The following is a 25,427-nucleotide window of genomic DNA, read 5'->3' as shown; positions in this document are numbered from 1 at the left end:
AAAGATATATATATATACAGTAGGCAGACTGTGATCCCACTTTGAAAATCACACACACACATATACATACACACCCATAACATAAGTATAGAAAATGTCTGGACTGAGAAAGAGCAAAATATCATCTCTAAAAGTGCTTTAAATGTCCTTCTTTAGGGACACCTGGGTGGCTCAGTTAAGTGTCCAAATTCGACTCAGGTCACGATCTCACAGTCTGTGGGTTGAAACCCCGCATGGTGCTCTGCAATGACAGCTCAGAGCCTGGAGCCTGCTTCAGATCGTGTGTCTCCCTCTCTCTGTGCCCCTCCTGCACTCATGCACTGTCTCTCTTTCAAAAATAAGATAGCATTAAAAAAAATTAAAGGAGCTCCTGGATGGCTCAGTCAGTTAAGCATCCGACTTCAGCTCATGTCATGATCTCTTACGGTTCATGAATTCGAGCCCCACATCCGACTCTGGGCTGACAGCTCAGAGCCTGGAGCCCGCTTCAGATTCTGTGTCTCCCTCTCTCTCTGCCCCTCTCCCAGTCGTGCTCTGTCTCTTTCTCTCTCTCAAAAATAAATAAACATTAGAAAAAAAATTTTTTTTAATTTCCTTTATATCTTCCCGTGCCATCCAATTGAGAGTTTACTCCTTTGTAGTTTTTTATTGACTTTAAAAAGTATCTTCATTTTGGAAGAAAGGGTAGAAATGATGAAACATGTGACCAGAAAACTTTAGAACAAATTTAAAACAAAATATGCAGATATGCATATGTAACATGCGCTCAAAATACTCAATGGTTTTTAAGATGGGCGTCTGTAAAACATGGAAATAACTAATGCAAATTTAATATTCGCATGTGCTAGCACCTTATATTTGACTTGCTGGGTTAAAGTATCTTTATGAAACACATGGAAAGATTTGGCCAGCTCCCACGATTAACTTCAAGAATCCCAGAAGCTCTATTAAAGGCAATATTAAGGGGAAAAGAGATAATCCCAGGATTATCCCTTACAGGAATAATCTAAACTCATAAACTAAGAAAAATTAATTTGGGCTATGTTCTTAACTAAAATAAGTTTAAGGGCCCAGAAATTGCTGCCACATTGACCCTTAAATACTTACTACTAAGGGATTTTTTTAAATTGAGGTATAAGTGGCATACAATACCATATGAGTTTCAGGTGTACAAGATGATTTGATATCTACATATATTACAAAACGATCACCACAATAAGCCTAATTAGCATTTGTCGCCATACAGTTACAAAAATTTTTTGTGAAGACAAGTTTTAAGATCTATTCTCTTAGCAACTTTCAAATATGCAATACAAAATTATTAACCAGTCACTATGCTGTACATTACATCCCCATGACTTATTTGTAACTGGAAATTTATACCTTTAAATCCCCTACACCCATTTCAGCCATCCTCAACTCCCCCACCTCTGGCAACCACCAACCTGTTCTCTGTATCTATGAACTTGGTTTTACTACAAAGTGATTTTTTATCTGCTCATTTAAAATGCCCTTGATTCTATCCTAATTCATGATTACTGATTTCTGAATCATGTTCCATAGTTTACACACCTTACGTACATTTTTACAATTCCTCTAAGAAAGAAAAAAAAAAAAAGAACTTTAGCTGTTTTAATTACAACTCTGCTCCTGGCTGGCAACCGCAGAATATGAGGACTACCATAGTCTAAGTACGGCGCTGCTCCTTAAAACCAGTAGTCACTGTGCAGTTTTTATTTTATCAAGGTCTAAATTTCCAGCACAGGTCTCAGAGGGCAGCATAAAATATACTGCAGACTCCATAAAAAGAACACAAAAATAAGGTGTAAAAATCAGTTAGACATAGACAAGCTGATCCTAAAATTCACAGAGGAAATGCACAGGGTTCCAAAAAGACAAAAGATCTGGAAAAAGAAGACCCACATTGGAAGATTTCACTTCTTGATTTCAAAACTTACTACAAAGCTATAGTAATCCAGACAATATGCCAATGGCATAAGGATACACACAAATAAAATCAATAATAGAAATGAGAGTCCAGAAATAAACCCGTATATCAATGGTTAATTGATTTTGGACAAAAGGGCAAAGACAATTCAATGAGGAAAAACTTTTCAACAAATGATGCTGGGCAAACTGGATATGCACATGCAAAAGAATAAAGTTGTACCCCTACCTCATACCCTACATAAAAAATCAACTCAAAATGGATCATAGACTTAAGGGTAAGAGCTACAACAAAACTCTTAGAAGAAAACGTAGGAGTAAATCATGATCTTGGGTTAGGCAATAATTCATTAGAGACAATACCAAAAGTACAAGCCATAAAAGAGAACAATGACAAGTCAATATTAAAAACTTTTGTGCAGAGACACTATCAAGATTAAGTGAAAAAACAACCTATGGACTGGGAGAAAATACATGCATATCAGGTATCTGATAATGAAATTGTACCCAGAATATATAAAGCATTCCTACAACTCAATAATAAATGGTAAATAGTAAAAAGGCAAATAATAAATAAATGACAAAAAGATAACTAATAATGAAATAAAGAACCCAATTTAAAAGGAGGCAAAACTACAAAAGCTATTTCTCTAAAGAGGACATACAAATGGCCAACAGTAAGTAAAAAGATGTTCAACACCATTAGCCATCAGGAAAATGCAAATAAAAGCCATAACGAGATACCACTTCATACCTACTACTAGGATGGCTAATTAAAAAAAACAAACCAAAAAAAAAAAACAAAAAAAAAAAAACCAGACAATAGCAAGTGCTGATGAGGATTTAGGAAATTGGAACTTTCATACATTGCCAGCAAGAATGTTACATGGTACAGTCACTTTGTAAAACAGTTTGGCAGTTCTTCCAAGGCCCACGTCACCTACATGATCCACCAATTCCACTCCTACTATGAAAACACACATGCCTGTTTGTAGCAACATTATTCATTATAGCTGAAAACTAGACACAGTCCAAATGTCTAAGAATTGATAAACAGAAAAATAAAATGTGGTATAGATCCCTAAAATACATTATTTGGTAATAAAAATAAGTACTGATACATACTACAATGTGAATGAACCTCAAAAACATTATGCTAACTGAAAGACAACAGACACAAAATATCACATATTGTACGATCCCATTTAGATTAAATGTCCAGAATAGGCAAATCTACAGACAGAAAATAGGTGAGTGTTGCTCAGGGCTAGGAGAGTGTGGAGGGAAAGGGAATCGGCATGACTGCCACTGGCGGGAGGTTTTCTGGGGGATGATGAAAATGGTCTAAAATTAGATATGGTTATGGTTGGACAACTCTGTGAATATACTAAAAAACCATTGGATGGTATACTTGAAATGGGAAAATGTTATGGTATGAAATTACCTCAGTGAAACTCTCTAAAAAACACCCCACAGAACAGACATCAGCGCAAGAACAGGCATGAATTCTTACCCCGGCAGTTGTTAGGCAGGTGGTGAACTCTTTAGACAGAGAAGACAACTCCTTACACAGTACAACTGTCATCCTAGGAAAGAAGTGAGGCAAGTCAGGAGGGCTCCTCTTTTTGTTTTTCTTTCTCTCTTTTTTAAAAATAAGCTATATTTAACAACTGTCGGAAGAAAACAAATCACTCTTGGTAGTAAATGTGAAAGGAGAAAGCTTTTTTTTTTTTTTTTAAGGGAGTAAATATGTCTTCATCAACTACCTAATGCATCTGCGGACCCATGTGAGCAGACATTCATGCTACAGGAAGAGGAGGTTCAGTCCCTGGAAAAACATTTTACTGCAAAATCCTCTAGAAAGTACCAGACTTCCAAGTTAAAGGAAATAACTAAAGTACACTTTCAGGAGATAAGACAGTACTTAAAAATCCTACATTCCATTTACAAACGTAGGTAAAGTAAGTATGTATTCATACATTCAACAGATATTTACTGGAAGTCTTCTGTGTACCAGGTACTATTCTAAGCACTGAGGATATATCAGTACACAAGCAAAAGCCCAGTTTCCATGGATTCTAACTCACTTGATAATTAACAGGGAAACTATATATATGTGTATGCTTATACATATACACACACACCCCCCTACTGTACAGGTACATATATATGCATATGTATACATATAAACACAGATGTATAAATGGAAAGTGGAAAGAGCCACTTTTCCAAAGAACGGGCTACTTTGGGGTTGAGTCCCTCATCCTAAGGATGGTGAAGACAAAACCAGCCCCCTCTGTGGGATGTTGTGGAGGGGTGGTGAAGTTGCAGGTAAAGAGGAGGTCTGGAAAACATCAAGGGCCCCTCCCAACCCTAACACATTAGACACTCCCACACAATTTTTCCCAATTACATTCTCATTAATTAGATTTATTTAGAAAGCAGAAAGCAGTAGGTCTTTTTTTTGTCTCTTATGACTATCTACTTTATAATATGCAAGATGGAGGGAAAGGGGGTTTGGGGACTTAGCCTGACGTGGGATTAAATCCCCGTCTGCACAACCTGGGCAGATTATCACATTTCTCTTGAGTCTGTGTTTCCTCATTTTTTTAAAGCTGGACTAATCATTTACCTTTAGAGTTGTAAAAATTAGAAGTGATACATGTAAGTCCCTTAGCATGGTACCTGGCACAAAATTAGCACTCATTAACAAATATCACCATTATTAAGAACTAAGGTTCTTAGAACTACTCTCTATTTTTACTTATGTAAAATTCTACTTTTATTAAAACCAATTACCTGAGAACTAGTTTTCAGATTACCAATTAATAAAAAAGAATAAAACAACCAGGCGGTTAATAAAAAAATTTATAATGTAGACTTATGGCTCCACGAAAAGAAACAACACTTCTGACTACTTAATAACTAAAACCCAAAATGAACAAACCTCTAACATGTGAATGGTACAATGTGAATGGCATCTTCTTGAGAGGAAAGTTTCTTAAAACTCTGAGGCTGAGAGTAAAAAGAGGCTGAGAAAACTCTTGAACCAATGTGCATCATTTACAGGGATACTCTTTACACTTACTGGGAAAGGGCTCTGCTCCTTTCTAAGGCTGTCACTTCCTGCTTCTGGCCATGCAGAACCAGAGCCGCTGTTTTGTGAAACAGTTCAATTGAGCAGGCAGTCAATTCTGCTAGGCTCCGGATAGCAAATGCATGGATATCCTGAAAAGAAAAGCAAAACAAAGCATTGTTATTATTGTTTTTATCCCGGAGGAAATGAAGAATTCCTTGTTTCTCACATACTGGAGGATTCCAGATCGTGAAAGCAACAGAGACAATGGCTGCCCTTCAATACACCTCCTCTTCTACCACAGTAGTGATGTCATTTTCCAGCTGGGCTCATAACTGCAGAAACAGAAGCTCCCCTAAAGTCGGGTGTGTCCACGTAACTAAGTTTGAGCCAAAAGATTTAGATAAAAAGTGTCTTGTAGCAGTTTCTGGGAACTTTCTTCATGATACAACACACAAACACCCTTAGTCTCTTTTTCTTCACTCCTTTCACCCTACAGTCTGGAACAAGGTTGCTATAACCTTGGGTTACAAGGTTGACATTACAGACAGTGGTACAAAAAAACAAAAGGTGCCTATGCCCCTGATTGTAATACTCACATCTCAAAACCATTTCAAAAAAAAAAAAAAAAAAAAAAAGGCTTAGTTGCTTTAGTACCTCTATTAAATTTTTACTGATTTGCTCAGTTTTTTCTGTCTCCAACTGTTTTTCTCCTTCTTCCTTCTCTTCTAATGGCTTGGCCAGAGATGCACTCATCCATTCATAGGCATTATTTCTTGCCTAAATAAGAAGAAGATTACTGCCCATCAACAATTCAATTCAGCTCACCAAAAGGTTATCATACATATTGTACACCTACCAGGAACACGTTAGCATCATGTAAGTCAGTCTCACCCGAACACACACTTACCATACATCCATCTACTTACCTTACCACTTCTCTTTACAACACTTAACACTGCCATCCACTCACTCCCCTTCTTGAGCTTCTCTAACCCTTCTGCCTTTTTTAAAACTAAGGCATAACTTACATAAAGTGCACAAATCTTCAGAGCACAACTCAAGAAATGTTTACACATCTATATGCCTTTGTAACTGTGACCCAGATCAAGATACAGAACATTCCCATCAGTATAAGGGTACCCCCCAGCCCCTTCCTAGTCAATACTGCTCAAACCTGGGAACGCAAGCTGGTGCACCCACTCTGGAAAACAGTATGAAGGTTCTTCAGAAAACTAAAAGTAGAACTACCCTACCACCACCCAGCAATTGCACTACTAGGCATTTATCCACGGGATACAGGTGTGCTGTTTCGAAGGGACATGTGCACCCCCATGTTTATAGCAGCACTATCAACAATAGCCCAAGTATGGAAAGAGCCCAAATGTCCATTGATGGATGAATGGATAAAGAAGATGTGGGATATATATATATATATACAATGGAGCATTACTCAGCAGTCAAAAAGAATGAAATCTTGCCATTTGCAACTACGTGGATGGAACTGGAGGGTATGATGCTACGTGAAATTAGTCAGAGAAAGACAAAAATCATATGACTTCACTCATATTAGGACTTTAAGAGACAAAACAGATGAACATAAGTGAAACAAAAAAGAATATAAAAACAGTGAGGGAGACAAAGCATAAGAGACTCATAAATATGGAGAACAAACAGAGGGTTGCTGGAGGGGTGGTGGGAGGGGGGATGGGCTAAATGGGTAAGGGGCACTAAGAAATATCCTGAAATCATTGTTGCACTATATGCTAAGTAATTTGGATGTAAATTTAAAAAATAAAATAAAAAAAAAAAATACTGCTCAAACCAAGTCACCCTTCCCTTGCCCAAAGGTAACCCAGTCTTCTGTCTCACTGTCTCAATTAATTTTACCTGCCTTTAAAATGCACACAAATGAAACTTTAAGTCCATTCTAATTTGTATCTGGCTTCTTATGCCCAATATAGTGTCTGTTAGGTTTATCCATGTTGTTGCAAATATCAGTAGCTCATTCTTATTTCTTGCTATGTAGTAGCTCATTTTATACATATACCATAACTTACCATTCTCTGATGATGGGCCTTTGAGTTGTTTTTAGTTTTCTTTGACTTCCAAAATACTGCCTTTTTCCAGTTCTCCCCCCACCCTTATGGGCATTCCTCCTCAGGCTTCTGTATGTATTGATACTCCTTTTTCAGCCTTTTAAACACCAGCATTACCTGCGGTTCTAGCCTGGCTCTCTACTAGCCTCACCACACTCCCTCTTCCCTCAACCCATCCTGTCTCTGTAATTTTAAGTATTCCCTACCTGCTGCTGGCTCCTAAATCCTTATTTCCAGCACTCACCTCTCCTGAAAACAATGTATTCCAACTGCCTGCTGGACATACATATCAAGATATTTTGTAGGCTGATCATTCCTCTTCCCTTCAATGGCTCCCCTTCAACCAGATGATGGTCTTTTACATGACTGAAGAAGTACCCATGACCTAGTCCCTACCTACTTCTCCAGCCTCATCTCTTACCACTTTCCACTTTAAGATCTGATAGTAATGGCCTATAAATGCCTGTTCTTCATTCATGCTATTCCCTTAGGCTACAATGCCCTTCCCCGCCCTTTTCTTTTTTCTAAATAAAGGCAGCTCTTAGTTTTCTTTCAATCATCTACCTAGACATTGTCTCTTCCAAGTAACTTTCAAAGACCTTCCAGGAAACAAGGCATGTAAACAACCCTTCCCTGTATGTCCATGGTCCCCTGAGCACCCCTTCAACTTAGTACTTACCAAAGACACTGAAATTAAATGTGTCTATCTCCTATACATGAACAACATTACCATAGGATAGCTACAGACTGTCTTGTTTGGATTTGCACACCCAGTGCCTGGCATGCTATGGAGGGCAGCTACTGTTTTTACCTAGCCAGCATCCCTATCTCTTTTCTTTTGGTAGTGGGTTCTAGATTTTTCTTAGTTCATGAGGTTTGGGTAGGGTTGCTTCCATCCTCTGGCTCCAAGGGTTGGCAAACAATTCAGATTTAGTTACTAGAATGTTAATCCCCCTTCCATACAGGGATTACTTCATGATGTTTCAAAAAGTGACCCAACCCAGATCAATGGGCATCAGCATCAGGACATCTGATGAAACTACTAGGGAAGGGAGGCCCTCCTCCTGCTAGAGTTACTCAACTGGAAAAAAGTCACCCTGATGTTGCCAGTAGTCATCCTACCACCATGTGGAAAAGATTCTCTATGAATAAAGCTGTAACAGAGGAAAGCAGAGTCAAGAGATTGGTGTGGGGATTGGGTTGGGGGTAGTAGGTGGGGTTCCTAGATAGAGAGCCATGCCTGAAGCTCTTGATTTTCTAGTTCTTGAGCTAATGAGTGACCCTTTGTTCTTAAGCCAGTCTGACTTGAGTTTCTGTCATTTGCCACTGAGACTGTCCCGACTTCTAAGAAAAGGTTTATTGTCATTAAATGAAGACATCCACTTGAGAAACTTTATACAGACAGAATGTGTTCAGAGCTGTAACCAGGCAATACGAATTCAGAGAAGACTATGAGAGCCATTCCAGCTAAGAAGTGAGAATCACAGGTTTTATTACAAATATAGCACTGGGGTTGAGGGTTTAAGGATCAATAGATGGGGCTACACCCAAGGCTACAACATGAATAAGCTACAGCAGAACCTATGTACCCAGACATTCATCTCAAGGTTCTTCCTCCTACCACAGGAACTCTCACAAAAACCCTCAGGAATAATTTGGCTCTGATCTTTAACTACATTAGCCTCTCAAATTAAATTAAAAATAAATAAATAAATAAATAAGAATTAACTATGTAAAAGACTGGAAACAGAAAACTCAAAGTATGCTGAGAAAACTGTGAAGCAACTAGTAGGACCAGAGCAGAGGGTACATTTATTAATTAGTTCATTCATTACAAATATTTACTACACATTGTCCAGGTGCCGGAAGTACCTATATAAACCATGGCCCTGCTCTTCTTTAGTGCAGAAAGACAATTAATAAGGAAACAAGTGAAGAAAATAAAATGTAGAGACAGAGAGTGTGGACTGGATGAGCAGAGGGCAGACTTGGTTTGGGTGGCCAGGAGGGGTCTCTGAGGAGTGATATTTGAGTTGGAATCTAAAGTTTAAAAGGAGTCAGCCATGCAAATATTTAGACAAGAGTTGTAAGCAGAGGGAAATCAGGTGGGTGTACTCAAGGAACAGAATGAAGACCAATATGGGAGAAGCATGGGAGAAGAGGCTGGAGTGGTGAGATTTTTATAGAAGAGAATAGTGAGAGATGAAGCTGGAAAGAATCCTAACAGTTGACTAACAGTCTACATAGTATGTGAAATTCTCTGCAAAGCCTTTGAAGAGAGAAAATGAGAGAAAAACCAGGGATTGGTTTATCTCAAATTAAAAAAAGAAAAATGGGGAGACATAAGGCCATGCAAAAGAAAACTGATACCATAAATGTAATATACTTGAAGGAGATATTTTAGTAGGCATAAAACATACTCAAAATGATCTTTCTTATAATAAATACACTAAGTGAAGTCATTATGAACTACTGTGCCAACTCAAGGTAATTTATCATACCTTTTGAAAACTGGGCAACACTACCCAGGCCTCACACCCAGAATTCAGTCTGGAACTTCCCATTGGTGAGACCTGGAGACTTAGGAATTAAAAGACACCTTTGAGGGGTGCCTGGTGGCTCAGTCAGTTAAGCATCCAACTTCAGCTCAGGTCATGATCTCACAGTTCATGGGTTCAAGCCCTGCATCAGGCTCTGTGCTGATAGCTCAGAGCCTGGAGCCTGCTTCAGATTCTGTGTCTCCCTCTCTCTCTGACCCTCCCCCACTCACACTCTATCTCTCTCTCAAAAATAAACATTAAAAAAAAAAATTTTAAAGATACCTTTGAGCTTAGCTTCTCCAACCACTTAGTTTTCATCAGCTGGGGGGGGGGGGGGGGGGGGGGGAGAAAAGGCCTAGAAAAGAAATGGGATTTGCCCACATCACATGCATCAGAGTAAGAATCAGACCTGTTTTCTCAGACTCCTGCTTCATTGCTTTTCCCCTACATCACACAGCCTCCCATTAAATCCTTGGGAATAATCAGGTCCTGCTCCTTAACTATTCTATACCTTATGACTCAACACAGGAAATGTAAACAATGTGAACACAACTTGCAGAGAATGACTACAACTACCAAATACATAAGGATTACTTGCCTTTTTAAAATAGTTTATTTATTATTACGATCTCCTTGAGCACAGAAACTAGGTCTTTTTCATTAGTATTTCTCCAACACTTAGCAATATAAAGTTTACTTAACATATGTATATTTATCAAACACCTAAATATATTGGGCTAGCTTCTATAGATAGGACCATCAATGGTGAGCATTTACTATGAGCCAGGGACTTCGCAAGACCTTTGTATGCATTAACACATTAAATCCTCAAAAGAACCCCACATCACCCTATCTCACAGCTAAAGGAACCAAGGCATAGAGAGGTTAAACAACTTGCTCAACACCACAAAGAGACAGTAGATCTGGCATTTTAAGGACCAATAAAGCACAGATCCAGCTTTGAAGAAATTTAAGGTTTAGGATGGGAAGTAAGATACACGCATTAAAAAAAAAAATCAAAAATAACCTGTGATAAATTTATAAAAATACATATGTATAAGGTTAAGTGAATAAAGCAAAGTGCTCAAGAACATAGACAGTGTGTTAACTTTTATATAAGAAAATAGATCTGCTTATCTTCAAAATCTATCTACTTATCTAAAAATAGAAACACAAGAAGGATATGCCAGAAAACAAGAAAGTTAGTATTAGAAAGGAAAAGGGAGTGGATAGGAATTGTTTAGCTTTGACTTTTAGAAGCATAAGCCTCTATATATTCAAAAATTTAATGTAGGGGGAAAGCAAATAAATCATAAATTCTTTTCATAGGTTGGCTTTATAGTAGGTAGGCATGGGCAAAGCAATGAAACTATTTCAGATGCATTATAGAATTGAGAAAATAAGGGAATGTGCTAATGTCAGGAGACAGGGTTATTATTGTGGAAGATGAGAGATATGAATCTGTAATGAGGAAAGGCAAGGAAGACTCCTGTAGGGACAGACTGAAACTGGAGTTACCAGCATAAATTCACGATCTCTAACATATGTATGTGTGCACATGTGCAAATATGGGGGTGTGTGTACTTAAGTATATTTCCTAGCTCTGCCCACAGGACCTGGAGGCAAAGATACCCCAATATCAATGAGCACACCCAGCACCCACGTCTTAGCCTGTAATACTAAAAAGGAGCTATGGCTCCCTGAAGAAATGGTTGATTCCAGGGCTAGAGTACAGAAGGTACAAGAGGAGTCCAGAATATTGTTATGCCAGAAAATAAGGAAATACTCCAAAAAATGGTAAGTGCATGTCACACAAGAGTCAGTTTGTAGGTCAATTTGAATCCCAAAATAATTAAGGACAGTAATGAACTATAAACCAAAGGGAAAAAACAGAATTCCATGAGATATTAAATAACAAATAGATAATAAATAAATAGAAGAAGGAAGAGCTCTTAACTATAGTAGAATGCCAAAAGCCAACTGATAAATAAGGAGCAAGTGTTGGGGTTAAGAGAAATCATTTTGCAACCATCACAGTAAACACTGGTGCAGCAAGAATCATGGATAGATGCTAAATCTGGAGGGACATTATGATGAACAGCAGGATATTTGTTGGTCTTAAAATGTCTACCCACAGAAAGTTTATTAGCAGTAAAAAATTCGTAACCATACAGTGAGAAATCAGACAACACATCATTTTAAGGGGAAGATGGACATTGTGTAGTCTAGGGAGGATATAAAACTGCTTATTAAGTCTCTTGCCTGGGAATGCATAACATGACTTTAATCATAAGAAAACATCAGACAAACCCCAAATCAGGAATACTCCGTTTTTACACGGGGGAAAGCGGTTTGTATTTCTCATCACAAAAGACAAAGAAAAGTGAGGAACTACCACAGATTAAGAGACTCAAAGTATATGACAACTAAATACAATTCGTGATTATGTTCTGGCTTCAACGTTAGAGGGAAAAATAGGATATGAGGGACATTGTTGGGCCAATTGCCAAGCCAGAATGTGGACAAGAGATTAAATAAAAATATCTTATTGATGTTAAATTTACTGCAGATGATAATTACTACGGTTACCCACAGGAATATCCATATTCTTAGCAGATACATATTGAAATATTTATGAGTAAAGGGCTATCATGTTTGCAATTTATTCCCCAAAATAGTACCAATAATAACAACGTGTGTATGTGCATGTGGTGCATGTGTATGTAAAGAAAGGGAAAGGGGGCGCCTGGGTGGCTCAGTCGGTTGAGCGTCCGACTTCAGCTCAGGTCACGATCTCACGGTTTGTGAGTTCGAGCCCCACGTCAGGCTCTGGGCTGACGGCTCAGAGCCTGGAGCCTGCCTCTGATTCTGTGTCTCCCTCTCTCTCTGCCCCTCCCCCATTCATGCTCTGTCTCTCTCTGTCTCAAAAATAAAGAAACATAAAAAAAAAAAAAAAAGAAAGGGAAAGGACGGGGGGGGGGAGAGCGAGAGGTAACAAGAGAACAAATGCTCAAATACGAATGATTAAATGTATAAATTATATATATATGTTAATAATAGACATATTTGCATAAAAGACATATGAATTTCTTTGCATTATTTATGCAACTTTTCTCTAAGTTTGATATTTCCAACTCAAAAAAAAACACTATGATACAAGCTAAAAAGTGCTATAGTCAAGCGCTATAGTGGAGATGAGGAAGATGAGCTGCCTGGGGGGTGACTGCATAGCTTGTGGAGTGCAGCCTTTTCACTGGGCAAGGAGAGTGAGATAACAAAATCAAGCATCACATTCCTTACCCTACGGTATGCAGGTGACTGTGGTGGCTATCCTGGCCAGGAAGCAATGTGCATCTGCTGCTACCTGGTCCAGAGATGTTTCTGGAGATTGGGAGAGGTAGGTGAAGAGATGGCAAGCAGCCCGAGATCAAGTGGATAGTGTCCCATGAGCTGGACTGGCAAGTATGCTCTATGAGTACTGCTCTGGAAACAGGTGCTCCCTACCTACTTTGACTAAAGGCCCTCCATGTTTCATACGTGTAAAAACAGCTCAGGCATCACCATCAAAGACCCAGGCATAGGCCACGGGAGGCTCATTTTCACATGCTAACTGGTCACTGGGCTCTGGGAAATCATTACCTTCCATCCAGCCCTATAAGGGCAGAGGCCACATTCCATCATCCTTGGATCACTCAGAGCCCTGACAACAGTGAGGCCTCCATAAAGGCGAACCCACTGGTATCACGAAGGCTGGTGCGTACTGCCAACACTGTGACCTGATTTGAGCTTTCAAATAAGCAAGTGTTCCAAATGAAAACAGGTGAGGATGGCAGATGTGGGGGGCAGGCAGGGCAGATGTGAAATTTGCATGTTAACCTGTGAGAGCAGGAGGCAGGCAGAAGGCACAGAACTCAGAATACAGCTCCCAATTTGGTGACATCCTTGCCAGAAAGTCATAACCTTACATTCTTTATCCATTAAATTGACACAAGTAAAAAAAGTGAAAATCACCAAGCATAACTTACCCTGGTAAGCTTCTCAGGTTTGGAGGAGACATGAAGCTGGGAAAATAGCTCTGTTATCTCTTTGGTAAAGTCTTCATCCCCTAAACAAATAAACAAACAAAAAAAACACAGAGCCATGTAAAACCCTGCAGAAAGACGGACAGAGATGGGCGGAAAGGGGGAGGCAGAGGAGAGGCAAGCGAGGAGCCGCAGCAGCACCAGGAATAGCAACAGCAATTTACATGAGCACGGTGCTCTGGTGCTTACAGAATCCTTCTACATGCACCAACAAATTCTCCCAATGGGCTTGTAAAGAGGGTCATCATCCCATTTTAGAGATAAAGAAACTAAGACTTGGAGGGGTTATTTCTCCTAATAGCAAATACTTGGCCTTCCCACCCCAGTTCAAATCCAGTGCTCTCTGTTCTATTCCAGAAGTATGAATGAGAACAGGTGAAAGCAGAGTACTAAGCAGGTACCATGCATGTGCTTCAAAGAAAATGGACTTCAAGTCGGGACATAAAAAATGGGTACAACTTAGCCAGGAGAAAAAGAAGAGTTTCAGGTAGCAAAAACAAATACAAAGATCATGACCGCACGTTTAATATATCTGGGAGAGTCTCAATTTCAGAGAGAGAAGAGAGATAAAAGTGAAGCTAGAAAGTTAAGTAGGATCTAGGCAAAAGAGGGCCTTAAAACCTATGGAGAGGAAATCAAACTTTTTACTGAGGGAGTGAGGAGACATTGAATGATTTTAAACAGACACAGATTATGTCCGATTTAAATTTTAGAAAGATCCACTTTGGCTCCCGGGTGGAGGTGGGAATAAGAAGGAAGGCAGAAAGGCTGAGGTAATAATCCAGGGTCCAGGTAAGAAATAATGATGGATAAGAAGAAAGGGAAGAGGAAAGGGATTCCAGAATGTTGGAAGGATGGTAAGAAAGCTGTTGGTTAAATAAGCCTGGTAAGATATGATGGGGAACACGGAATACTTATATTTGAGAAACATACAAGCAAATACGTAAGATATATATAAAAAAAAAAAAAAAAAAAAAAAAAAAAACCAGAAAAACAACACATCCAAATGGCAGGAAATGCTATTTTCTGCTCTACTCATCTAAATCCTACTTCATTTTCTCAGACCAAAGCTTCTTGTAACCACACAATGTAGGGAGAACTCTTATTTATAGAAATCTTTTAGCACTTACAATCTACAGAAGTGTTTCTTAGTCACCAGTTCATGGTTTACTAGGGCAAATCATTATTTCTTCATACCCGTTTTCTCCCCAAAACCCTTAGAAAAAAAATTCCATCTTGGTTCTTTTATCTCCATCTGCTATCCTTTTGTCTTCTTGGTGTTCAAGGCAGAAAATGCAAATGGTCTGGTGATCCCAGGTACACTATAGTTTGGGGAAAGTTGATCTCACTAAATATTACAGCTGTAACCTATGTAAGTCCTCTACACAACTCCTAATCAAATCCTACTATCTAAAAACCTAAAGTCTGACAGGCATTTTGTTTTCCTAGCAATGCTCCTAAATTATTTGGGAGCAAGAGAGGACTCTGAATCCATGCTAGGATGCATGTACCTCAAGGGGTTCAAGAAATAATCCAATTGGAGTACAGGGGGAAAACAGAACTTTTATTTATAGATATTTGTCTCATTTTTTTAAAAAAAATTCTATTTGAGGGTATACTTTAAAATGTAAATATGTTATTACAGTATTACATGTGTGTAATTTATAATCATCAAATATACATACATTAGTTCTCAGTGCTCAAAAAAACTTACTGCTTACTAAGTGTTGATCAAAAAACATTTGGAGGTGGCACCTGGCTGCCTCAGTGGGTAGAGCATGTGACTTGATCTCAGGGTCATGAGCTCGAGCCCCACAATGGGTGTAGAGATTACTGATAAAAAATAAATACATAAAAAATGTTTGGACGGGCGCCTGGGTGGCTCAGTTTGTTAAGTGTCAGATCAGGTCATGATCTCTGTTTGTGGGTTCGAGTCCCACAACAGGCTCCTTGCTGACAGTTCAGGCCCCGGAGCCTGTTTCAGATTCTGTGTCTCCCTCTTTCTCTGTCCCTCCCCCATTCACATTCATTCTCTCTCTCTCTCTCTCTCAAAAATAAACAAACATTTGAAGATCCTGTCATGTACTCCCTACAGACCTGAGTATAAAAAGTAGTTGCTGCATTAGAATAAAAGTGTGAGGATGGGAAGGAGGCAGGGCTAGTGCTCTGGAGGGACCCTGGAGAGGCTGGGGTCTTCTCCTGCTGAGGCAAAGGGATCAGATGCATAAGACAGAGGGGCAAGAGCTAAGGATGCTGACAGAAAATGAAGATGACCAATGTCATCAGAACCAGATTCTATGTTTTTCTCTCCCCTCTGCTACCACCATTTTGGTTGTTGTTGTTGTTGTTGTGGTTGTTGTTGTTGTTTTTAACATCTTCATTGAGCTGTAATTAAATACCAAGGACAGTGTTGCATTTTCATCCAAAACCACTGGGGAAAGCTGTTGGGAATAGCACTACACTGCTTTCTTTTCAGAGTCCTGATCTCTGGCAAACAGGTAGGGGAGAAAAAAGTCATAGATACAAATCCATCTGTTCAGAAACTCCATTAGAGTCCTCAGAATGGTATTTAAAGATCAGGTTTTCTGATTACTATGCAAAGCCAGATGTTGACTAAATTGAACAAATACTGTTAATGGTACTGTGTAAAAATAAATTAAGTTTATAAATAACTGGGGATTGTCACTCTAGAGCTTAGTTGAGAACAACAGAGCAACTTACGTAAATCAAGTTTAATTTAGGGGTTTCCTGCTAAGTATAGACCTTCATCTATTTACTTATGCCATCCTAATCATGAAAATAGCAGCCACCATTTATTGAGTGCTTACTATGTGTCATATATTAAATATTTCATTAGGCCTTATAACAAGCTGAGAGGAATTAGCATCCTCTTATAGCTGATAAAACAGAAGTTCAGTGTTAAGTAATTCTCCAAGGTCACACGGCTTAGGAAACAGCAGATCTTGAATTTGAATCCAGATCTAACTCCAAAACCCATCCTTTATAAACCCACCATTCTATACTGAATCCTCAATGCTGCAGGTAAGATTTAAAAACTTATATTCAAGAGCCATTTCATATCAGGACCAGTATCTTTACATAGAGTGAATAGTAAGAGGTTATATAACCAGCCAATTTGACTTCTTAGAATGCAGTGCAGAACACAAATGGGAACAAAAAAGAAAAAGGCTCTCTTAGTATAAAATCCATGCATTCCACTTTACTTCCTTCTCTCAAAAGAAAGACCCTAAGACTCTCACTCAAAGTGCCCTGCTTTCAGTACACAGCTTGAATATGGCTAGTTAACTGGTTTTCCACCAGATTAGACACAGAAAATGAGATTCAGGGGTGCCTGGGTGGCTCAGTCAGTTAAGTAGCCAACTCGTGATTTCAGCTCAGGTCACGATCTCACGGTTTGTGAGTTCGAGCCCTGCATTGGGCCCTGTGCTTACAGCGTGGAGCCTGCTTCAGATCCTCTGTCTCCCTCTCTCTGCCCCTCCCCAGCTTGCATGTGCATGCATGTGCACGTGTGCTCTCTCTCTCTCTCAAAACCAAATGTTAAAAAAAAAAAACTGAAAATGAGATTCAAAGAATATTAGAAATACAAGCTGATAATGAAGAGAATTAAAAGATGGACAGTCAGAAGGAAATAAAGATGCACACAATTCTAAAAAGTAACAGAGACATTTCCAAAAGCAAAGCAGTTTAGATAATTTAATATAGCAGTTCTCAAAAACATTTTGGTCTCAGCATCCCTTTACACTCAGAACTTTTTGACAACTCCAAAGAGTCTTTTATAATGTAAGCTATAGATCTCAACATTTATCATATTAAAAATTAAAATTAAAATGTTTGAAATACTTATCAATTGTTTAAAAATAACAACAATAAACCCACTACTTGTTGACATAATTTTTAAGAAAAACTGTATCTTCCAAAAAAGAAAACTTTTAGTGAGATGAATGCCATTATTTCATATCTCTACAAATCTCTTTGATGCCTAACTTAAAGACAACTGGATTCTTTTGTCTGCTTTTACATTTAATCTGTGGTGATGTGTTGTTTTAAGTACATCCTACTCTGAACAGTCTGTGACTGCAATCTTTTTTTTTTTACTGCAATATTAAAAAAAAAAAAAAAAGGTGTTCCATGAAAAAAACAGCTACTTCAGCTTCCAACTTACACAATACCAGTGCTTTTCCTTGAGACTTCAGTATGTATCACACAAAATACGAAAAGTAATGTATTCAAGGGTCAAGACTTAATAAGATTAACAATTGCTACATGAGAACAAGATTAAATGAAACTGGCAGGGAATGCATGGTGGTGAAAATACAGTATTAGTACAGTTCGGTGCCACTGTCTTATGTTAAGAAGCCAGTAATTTTACCCACCACTGCTTTTGCACCATCAGTGCAAATGTCAAAATCATACATTTTTTAAACAGAAAAGAAAATAACGTCTTGGTATTAGTATGCAGAGTTTTTTTAATCATTTTATTTTTTTAATATGAAATTGTCAAATTTATCATGCAGAGTTTTGACTCCTGGATTCCCTGAAGAGACCTTAGAGACCCAAGATTCTGCAGACCACACTCTCCAAAGCACTGATTTAATCTACCACATGGGTGATTGGCCCATGTGTCTTGATGGACCCTGAGGGAATTTTTCTATTCACTTTTAATATTTGTTAACTGATTGCTTCATTAAAAGGAAAAAGGGGGGCGGGGAGGCAAAAACCTACACTCATTAGATTCTACTAAAAAAGTAGCATGTAAGACATATTAGAAACATTTCCATCTAATCTTTAAAATAAAACTCTCAAAGGTTAAGATTCTGTTGACTAGAGATTAGGCTTTACGTAAACAAACTTGTTTCCTGATAATTTTGCAAAAATGAGTAGCTACTACACTTAAACTTTGGAGAATATGCAGATATTAAAAATATGGCACACACACAAAAAAACTTTTGAAAATAAAAAGACAAATTATCACCTGCATTTTGGATAACTCCCAACCTACATGCCTGAATTCAAGATGAGGACAGGGATCACAGGAGTCAGAGAGGCACAGAAGCAGTATCTAGGGATATAAAACTCATAGGGATGACCAGCCAGACTGAGGCACAAATCTAACAAGGGAAACTCTCTAAACAAAAAAGCAGGCAGAGATATGAGCTACAAGATTAGACCTGGAGAAGCCACAACGATCTTGGGGGTCAAGGGCAGAGCAGAGGGGGAGTGGGACAAAAATATGCACATAAGGCCGACTGCTCGTATCAATGCCTGGTCAGGGGCAAGGCAGCAAAAAAGTAAAGTCAGGCTAGTATAACTGGAGAGAAAATAATATATTTCAAGAGCAATACACTGCATATAAACATGCTACATGCTTTCCACTCAAATGCTGGATTTTCATATTACCTTTTTTCTCTTCTTCCTCTTCCTCACAGAACTCTGCTAGGGAAAATGCTTCCTTGAGTTGCTGCAAATCATGTTTTAGAGTCTCTAATTCTTCTCCACTTAGAGAATTAAGAATAGATTTCACCTGAATGGATATAAAATAAAAAGTTGTGAGACTACAAAAGAAAAATAAAAACATTTTCAAGTGGAGAAGAGGCCAAATTAAAATAAAAATTATGATACACCAGCTGATACAAACTATTCCTTAAGAATAATACAAGAGGCTAGTCATTACATAAAGGTAGGGAGAATTTATACTTCCAAAATAATATAAGCCAGAAACATCTGGAAATTATTAGTGTTTAACAATGGCTGATAAATTAGGGGGAAATGAAACAGTCTTGAATCAATTAAAAACTAACAGGTAACCATATCCAATTGGCAGCTTAAGCCAGAGAGACTACCAAAAAAAAGAAAAAGACCAAGGCAAAGGAAAAGTAACAGATGTGCTATTAAAACTTCTTTGTTAATCTTTCTTCCTTTTGTTTAAATTTTGAAAAGTAACACTTGACTCATTCCATTTGTAGCGGTTAGTTCAAACATTGTTTGTTTGTCTGTGTTGGTATAGTATTTTCAAAGAGTCTCAAGCCTCCATGTGAAATACATTTCATCTTCCAACTGTGCAAAAAGAGACGCAACTAGGCAGCACTCCTTTGCTTGGAGACCAACCATTTGAAATTTGGGGTTTGGAATTACCTTCATCTCACTTTCTCGGGAAAGCATCTCCAGAGCTTCCAGATGCGAAAGGCCTTGAAATTCATCAAAGAGTAGCCCATAATGAGTTTTCTTGTCTGTTTCCAAGGCAACCTCATTGGAGGTCCATAGCTCTTCTTTCTCCTTCGCCTCTCGTAAAACCTGGCAAATAGATGGAGGATTACACTGCAGCAAGTAATGAGAGCTCAAGGGTGAGCTCCAAGAGCTGGGGGAAGCAGAGCTGAGACGGGAACCATGCAGAACACTGCCCTTTCCTTCCTGGCACTGCAATTCAAATCTGATCGGCTAAGGAGCTGCTGGGAAAAAAAAAAAAAAATGATCACACACAATTCGAATCTGGACAGGGTAAGTAACACCCAAGGAACCAGGTGCTTCTTTGAAAGTGCTTTAAATATTAATCTACTCAACAGCTCTGAAAGGGCTTGTCATCTTCTACTGCAGTGACAAGAGGCTCCTGCAGAAAATAAAGAGTAGGGAAAAAAGAACTGGGCATTTTTATAACCATTAGAGCTCTCATCCCCTCACCCCAAAAAAAGCCTTAATGAACATATCATTGAAAAGTTTTCAAAAGGAAAGAAATACTAACAAGGTCTACTACAGGCAAAAAATACAGATCAAAACAGACACATTGAATACACAGGTAAAGACAAATGGTACCTGAGACAATGTAGAATTCCGGTTCATCAGACCCTTTGTTCTTTTAAATCCAGGATCCCCTTCTGCTATTACATCCATTGTCTTTTTCCCAATGAATTCTAAGGCATCCAAACCCCCACTGATTACGCTCTTTCCCTAGGAAACACATGCAACTTCATTGCAAGAATACTGAAAAAAGACATCTGCACGGTTTGATTATATAAAATAGTGGCTAACAATACCAAGCACTGTCAAGAATATGGAGCAACGAAAACAATCATCTACTGCATGTGGGAATGTAAACAGATACAACCACTGTGGCCAGCTGTTTGTCAGTACTCAACAGAAATGTGTACAGAGGTTCATCAAAAGACGTACAAAATGTCCATGGCAGTACTATTTGTAAAAGCTAAAAACTGGAAACAACCACAATACTCACCAACCATGGAATAAATAAATGCTGTACAGTCACATAATGGAATACAGCAAAGAAAATGGAATACACCATACAAACTACACGATGAAGAAATCACACAAACATAATGTTGAGTGAAAGAAACCAAGTACAACAGAGTCTATACCGTATGATTCCATTTATGTAAAGTTTAAAAGCAGGCAAAATTAATCTGTGATGGTAGAAGTCAGGATTGTGGTCACCATGGGCAAAAGGAAAAATCAGAGATGGCGAGGAGAGGGCACAAGGGGAACATACAATGTACCATCATGTTGTTCCTTAGTCTGCGTTCATGCTGTGAAAATTCAACTGAGCACTTACGATTCCACTTTTCTACATGTTTTACTTCAATAAGAAGTTAAAATTAAGTACTAGTTATCTATTCTCATGTAAGAAAGACATTAAGTTTCCAATAAAATCCTTTAAAAAATGTTTCTAATCGTCTATAGTTACTCAATTACGGGAAGAATATTTTTGTAAAGCAGAGTTTCTAGGCCACCAATCTCAGAACTCATAGTCCATAAAATATTATGTACATTGTCTCTCTATTATTCTTTATCCTCTGCTCTGTCCTTTACTTCTTTAAAGAAAGTTTCCAAGTAGCTCCACTCTACCTCTAAGATCAAAGTAATTGATCTTCAGCAATTTGGACTCATTTAAGAGTAATCAGTCCTCACGGCTTTTCAAGAAAAAGAGGGAGAAAGAGACAGAAACCCCCTGTGTTCAGAGAGGTGGAGTCCACCAGGCATTTTACTCACTGTGGTCTGAACAGCAGTAGAGATGGTTGAGAATACACCAAATGGCCCAGTCAACGGGGAGGAGTTTGCATTATCTTTGGCATTTGTCTGTCCTACGAGAGGAAGGGGATGTGTAAACAAGAAGGGATGATCTAAAAATAGTTTTTCTTTATCAGCATGTATGAGACTTTAAAAATTAGATCCTGCTTCCTACACACAGGATAGCCTTAGCCCTTTTTGTTTTATTATTTTAAACTACTCATTTTTAAATGAAAGCTAACATGGCTTTTTCTTCATCTTCATTTCATTTAAAAAATAAAATCTAGTCTTTTGAACAAACTACTGATATATGTCATAACACACTATATACTGTATGATTCCATGTGTATGATCTTCTGGACAAGGTCAAACTTTAGGCAGAAAACAGATTAGTAGTTGCCAAAAACAAGAGTAAGTGATGGGAGTACCACAAAGGGCCATGAGGAGTCTTTTGGGGGGTGATGAAAATATTCTTATATTTTGATTATCTATACAGATTAAGGAAATATTCTATACTGTATATCACAGTGGACTGCAAGTATATTGTGTAAACAGGACTGTATGTTCATCAAAACACATAAACCGTATACTTAAAAAGAGTAAACTTTACTCTTATAAAGATGTAAATTATATATCCACATCTAATTTACATTTAATTAGTAATACAAATAAATCATAAAATCCATAAATCTAACTTTCTAAAATATGGCATATTTTAAATTTTGTCCTAGAAAAGTATGCATGTTTGGGAGAAAAAATGAGATGATCAAAGAGAAGAGTGGGAGACAGTAAAGCCCCTGAGAGATGGAGAAAGCAGTATTAGGGCCTGAAAAGTTTTCTATTTTCTTGTCCTAGGCCATCTTGATCCCTGGTTCAAAACTCTTCCCTTTGTGGCTTAAGTGAGAGTACAATGATCAAAACAGGTGTCCAAAATTAAATTTCACCCTCATAAATATTCAAACACAAAAAAATAAATCTCCAAACGAAACACAATAAAGTATTTTTTGTGCCACAACAGGGTCCAACTCAGCTAACTCTTCTTGGGGTCATACTCAATTGTGCCAAACACAACACCAGGCAACTTTTATATTCTACACTCATGGCCTTAATGTTTGTAACCATCCTTTGACATATAAAGTATCATCCCATGTCAGCAAAGTGGTTAAAGAACACAGACCTGTTAGTCAAAGTCCAATCCCCTTTCTCACCAGTCCCATGATGCCCTGAATATCAGACACTCAATAAATATATACCGAAGAACAAGCTCAACTGTTCTACTTTGACCCATGGTTCTAGGTCTTAATGTTTCCACATACTGACCTGTTGCACACTGGACTTCCGTTGAAATTTCACTGGGACTAGGAATTCCAAGAGAAGTCTCTGCCTTCTCAATGACATTTGAAATACCTTGGCCTAATGAGAAAAATGGTAACATTTTTATGCCTGAATACTACTTACTATTAGTCACCAAAACTGAAGAAACAAACCTGCAGATGGTTAAAATCACCATAGCCATAGACACGCTATTTTGACCATACGTAACTAATGTTTGGGAGTGTAATCTTACCAAACAAACAAGCAAAACAAAACAACAAACTTGATTCAGCACCACCACAGATAGTTTCATATTAACAATTCTTGGTCAATGAGAAACTCTAAGTAAAGAATGCTAATGAGAAAAGGCTGCTGCAAACTCTGGGTGTACTATAAACCAGCCTATCCTTCCTGACCAATTTTTAAACTGTAAAGCCCTTAAGTAGAGATGGAAGAGGAATTATCAATAAAGTCATTTTTAACACAGATCTATAGCAAAACATACGCAAAAATTAATAAAATGATAGATGACCTTACCTACTGTAGCTACTGTAGCTGAGGCTGAAGAGAGTAAGGATTTGCCCCAGCTGCCCCAATATCCCCATCCAGTCTGAGGTACATCTTTGGAAACAGTCTCCTATTCTTCCCAGTAGGCAGAAAAACAAAAGGCAAAAGAAAATGGAAAAGTAGAGAATAAGAGAGTATATAGGCAAGGTATCTAATTATTAGCCCAACATACAGATGAACAAATACATAACATTTAGCTAAACAATCATATTGTTTGGTGGCAAACTGAGGAAGGCTTAGTCAGTTGAGTGTCCAACTTCTTGATTTCGGCTCAGGTCATGATCTCATGGTCCTGAAATGGAGCCCCACGTTGGGCTCCACACTGGGCATGCAGCCTGTTCAAGATTCTCTCTCCCTGTCCCTCTACCCCTCCCCGCTGCGCACATGTGCGCTCTCCCTCTCTCTCAAAAAAAAAAAAAAAATGTATTGCTTGGCTGACAGATGTATGTGACCTGCATTTAAGCACCATGTAGCAAAGGCAACTACTCCTAAAGGTATTTATAAAACTGAGAAAATTGTGTTTTATGGCTTTCAAAGAAAAGAAATAGGTAATCTTAAATTGGTTTTGATTCCACAACCCTTTCAGCCCAAACTTTTATTTTTTTTTAATGTTTATTTTTGAGATAGAGAGAGGCAGAGCACGAGCAGGGGAGGGGCAGAGAGAGAGGGAGACACAGAATTGGAAGCAGGCTCCAGGCTCTGAGTTGTCAGCACAAGCCTGACGCGGGGCTCGAACCCACGAACTGTGAGATCATGACCTGAGCCAAAGTCAGACGCTTAACCGACTGAGCCACCCAGGTGCCCTATTAACCCAAACTTTTAATTCCAATGTTTTAATTTATTTTTTTTTTCCAACGTTTTTATTTATTTTTGGGACAGAGAGAGACAGAGCATGAACAGGGGAGGGGCAGACAGAGAGGGAGACACAGAATCGGAAACAGGCTCCAGGCTCCGAGCCATCAGCCCAGAGCCTGACGCGGGGCTCGAACTCACGGGCCGCGAGATCGTGACCTGGCTGAAGTCGGACGCTTAACCGACTGCGCCACCCAGGCGCCCCTTAATTCCAATGTTTTAATAAACACTTTACTTTGCCTGCAGCCTGTGATGCCTCAACAGGGAGAACTTCTGAAGTCTCAAGATCGATGGAAGGTTTGGATTCTGGTCTTTTCCGAGTGAAAACTACAGGTTCCGATTTATCCTCTGGCTTGACACTTTGGTCAGCAGACTCAGAACTCTTGGCTGGCTCATACTTCTCATCTTCAAGGATGGAGGTTGTTTCAGTTACCACTGGAGTTTCAATATCATTTTTATCCGACATGACTAAATCATTGCCTGGTAAAATAAAAGCCAAAGGAAAAATTAATTCTATAGTGTTTTTTGGTGTAAGTTATTTAAGCTTTTTATCTTGAGATTATCATAGTCACATGCAGGTATAAAAAATACAGACAGATCTGAATATCCTCCACCCAGGTTTTTCCAATGGCAACAACTTGTGTAACCACAGTGTAATATGACAACCAGGAAACTGATACAACCCACTGACCATATTCAAATTTCATCAGTTTTATAGACACTTGTGTATGTGTATTCAGTTCTATGAAATTTTATCATATGTACAGATTTGTGTGACCATCACCACACTCAGGATACAGAACAGTTCAATCACAAGGATCCCAAGTTATCCATTTTTTACTGTTTATATACTTAGAGAGAGAGAGAGAGAGCAAGCAAGTAGGGGAGGGGCAGAGAGCAAGGGGGAGAGACA

The 25,427-nt window shown here is 38.5% G+C and overlaps 1 protein-coding gene across 3 annotated transcripts in view; it reads right to left on the bottom strand.

Annotated features, from left to right (window-relative positions):
- The window catches only part of FAM114A2 (family with sequence similarity 114 member A2), a 32,744-nt gene that overhangs the window by 3,317 nt on the left and 4,000 nt on the right, over nucleotides 1-25,427 (bottom strand). For all 3 annotated transcript variants that reach the window (XM_011285908.3, XM_011285913.4, XM_019840021.3), the window contains exons 2-12: nucleotides 24,750-24,994; nucleotides 23,633-23,732; nucleotides 23,102-23,194; nucleotides 21,764-21,855; nucleotides 20,573-20,707; nucleotides 19,898-20,056; nucleotides 19,163-19,286; nucleotides 13,688-13,767; nucleotides 5,681-5,803; nucleotides 5,036-5,175; nucleotides 3,461-3,533 (exon numbers count right to left, since the gene is read on the bottom strand). In XM_011285908.3, the coding sequence (XP_011284210.1) occupies nucleotides 3,461-3,533; nucleotides 5,036-5,175; nucleotides 5,681-5,803; nucleotides 13,688-13,767; nucleotides 19,163-19,286; nucleotides 19,898-20,056; nucleotides 20,573-20,707; nucleotides 21,764-21,855; nucleotides 23,102-23,194; nucleotides 23,633-23,732; nucleotides 24,750-24,980 (1,350 nt within the window). In that variant the 5' untranslated portion in view covers nucleotides 24,981-24,994. The remainder of the gene's footprint in view (nucleotides 1-3,460; nucleotides 3,534-5,035; nucleotides 5,176-5,680; nucleotides 5,804-13,687; nucleotides 13,768-19,162; nucleotides 19,287-19,897; nucleotides 20,057-20,572; nucleotides 20,708-21,763; nucleotides 21,856-23,101; nucleotides 23,195-23,632; nucleotides 23,733-24,749; nucleotides 24,995-25,427) is intronic.

This window comes from Felis catus, chromosome A1 (genome assembly GCF_018350175.1).
Source record: "Felis catus isolate Fca126 chromosome A1, F.catus_Fca126_mat1.0, whole genome shotgun sequence".
NCBI classification, from domain to species: Eukaryota; Metazoa; Chordata; class Mammalia; order Carnivora; family Felidae; genus Felis; species Felis catus.
The sequence above is the reverse complement of the archived record's forward strand: the minus strand, read 5'-3'. Positions and strand labels throughout refer to the sequence as shown.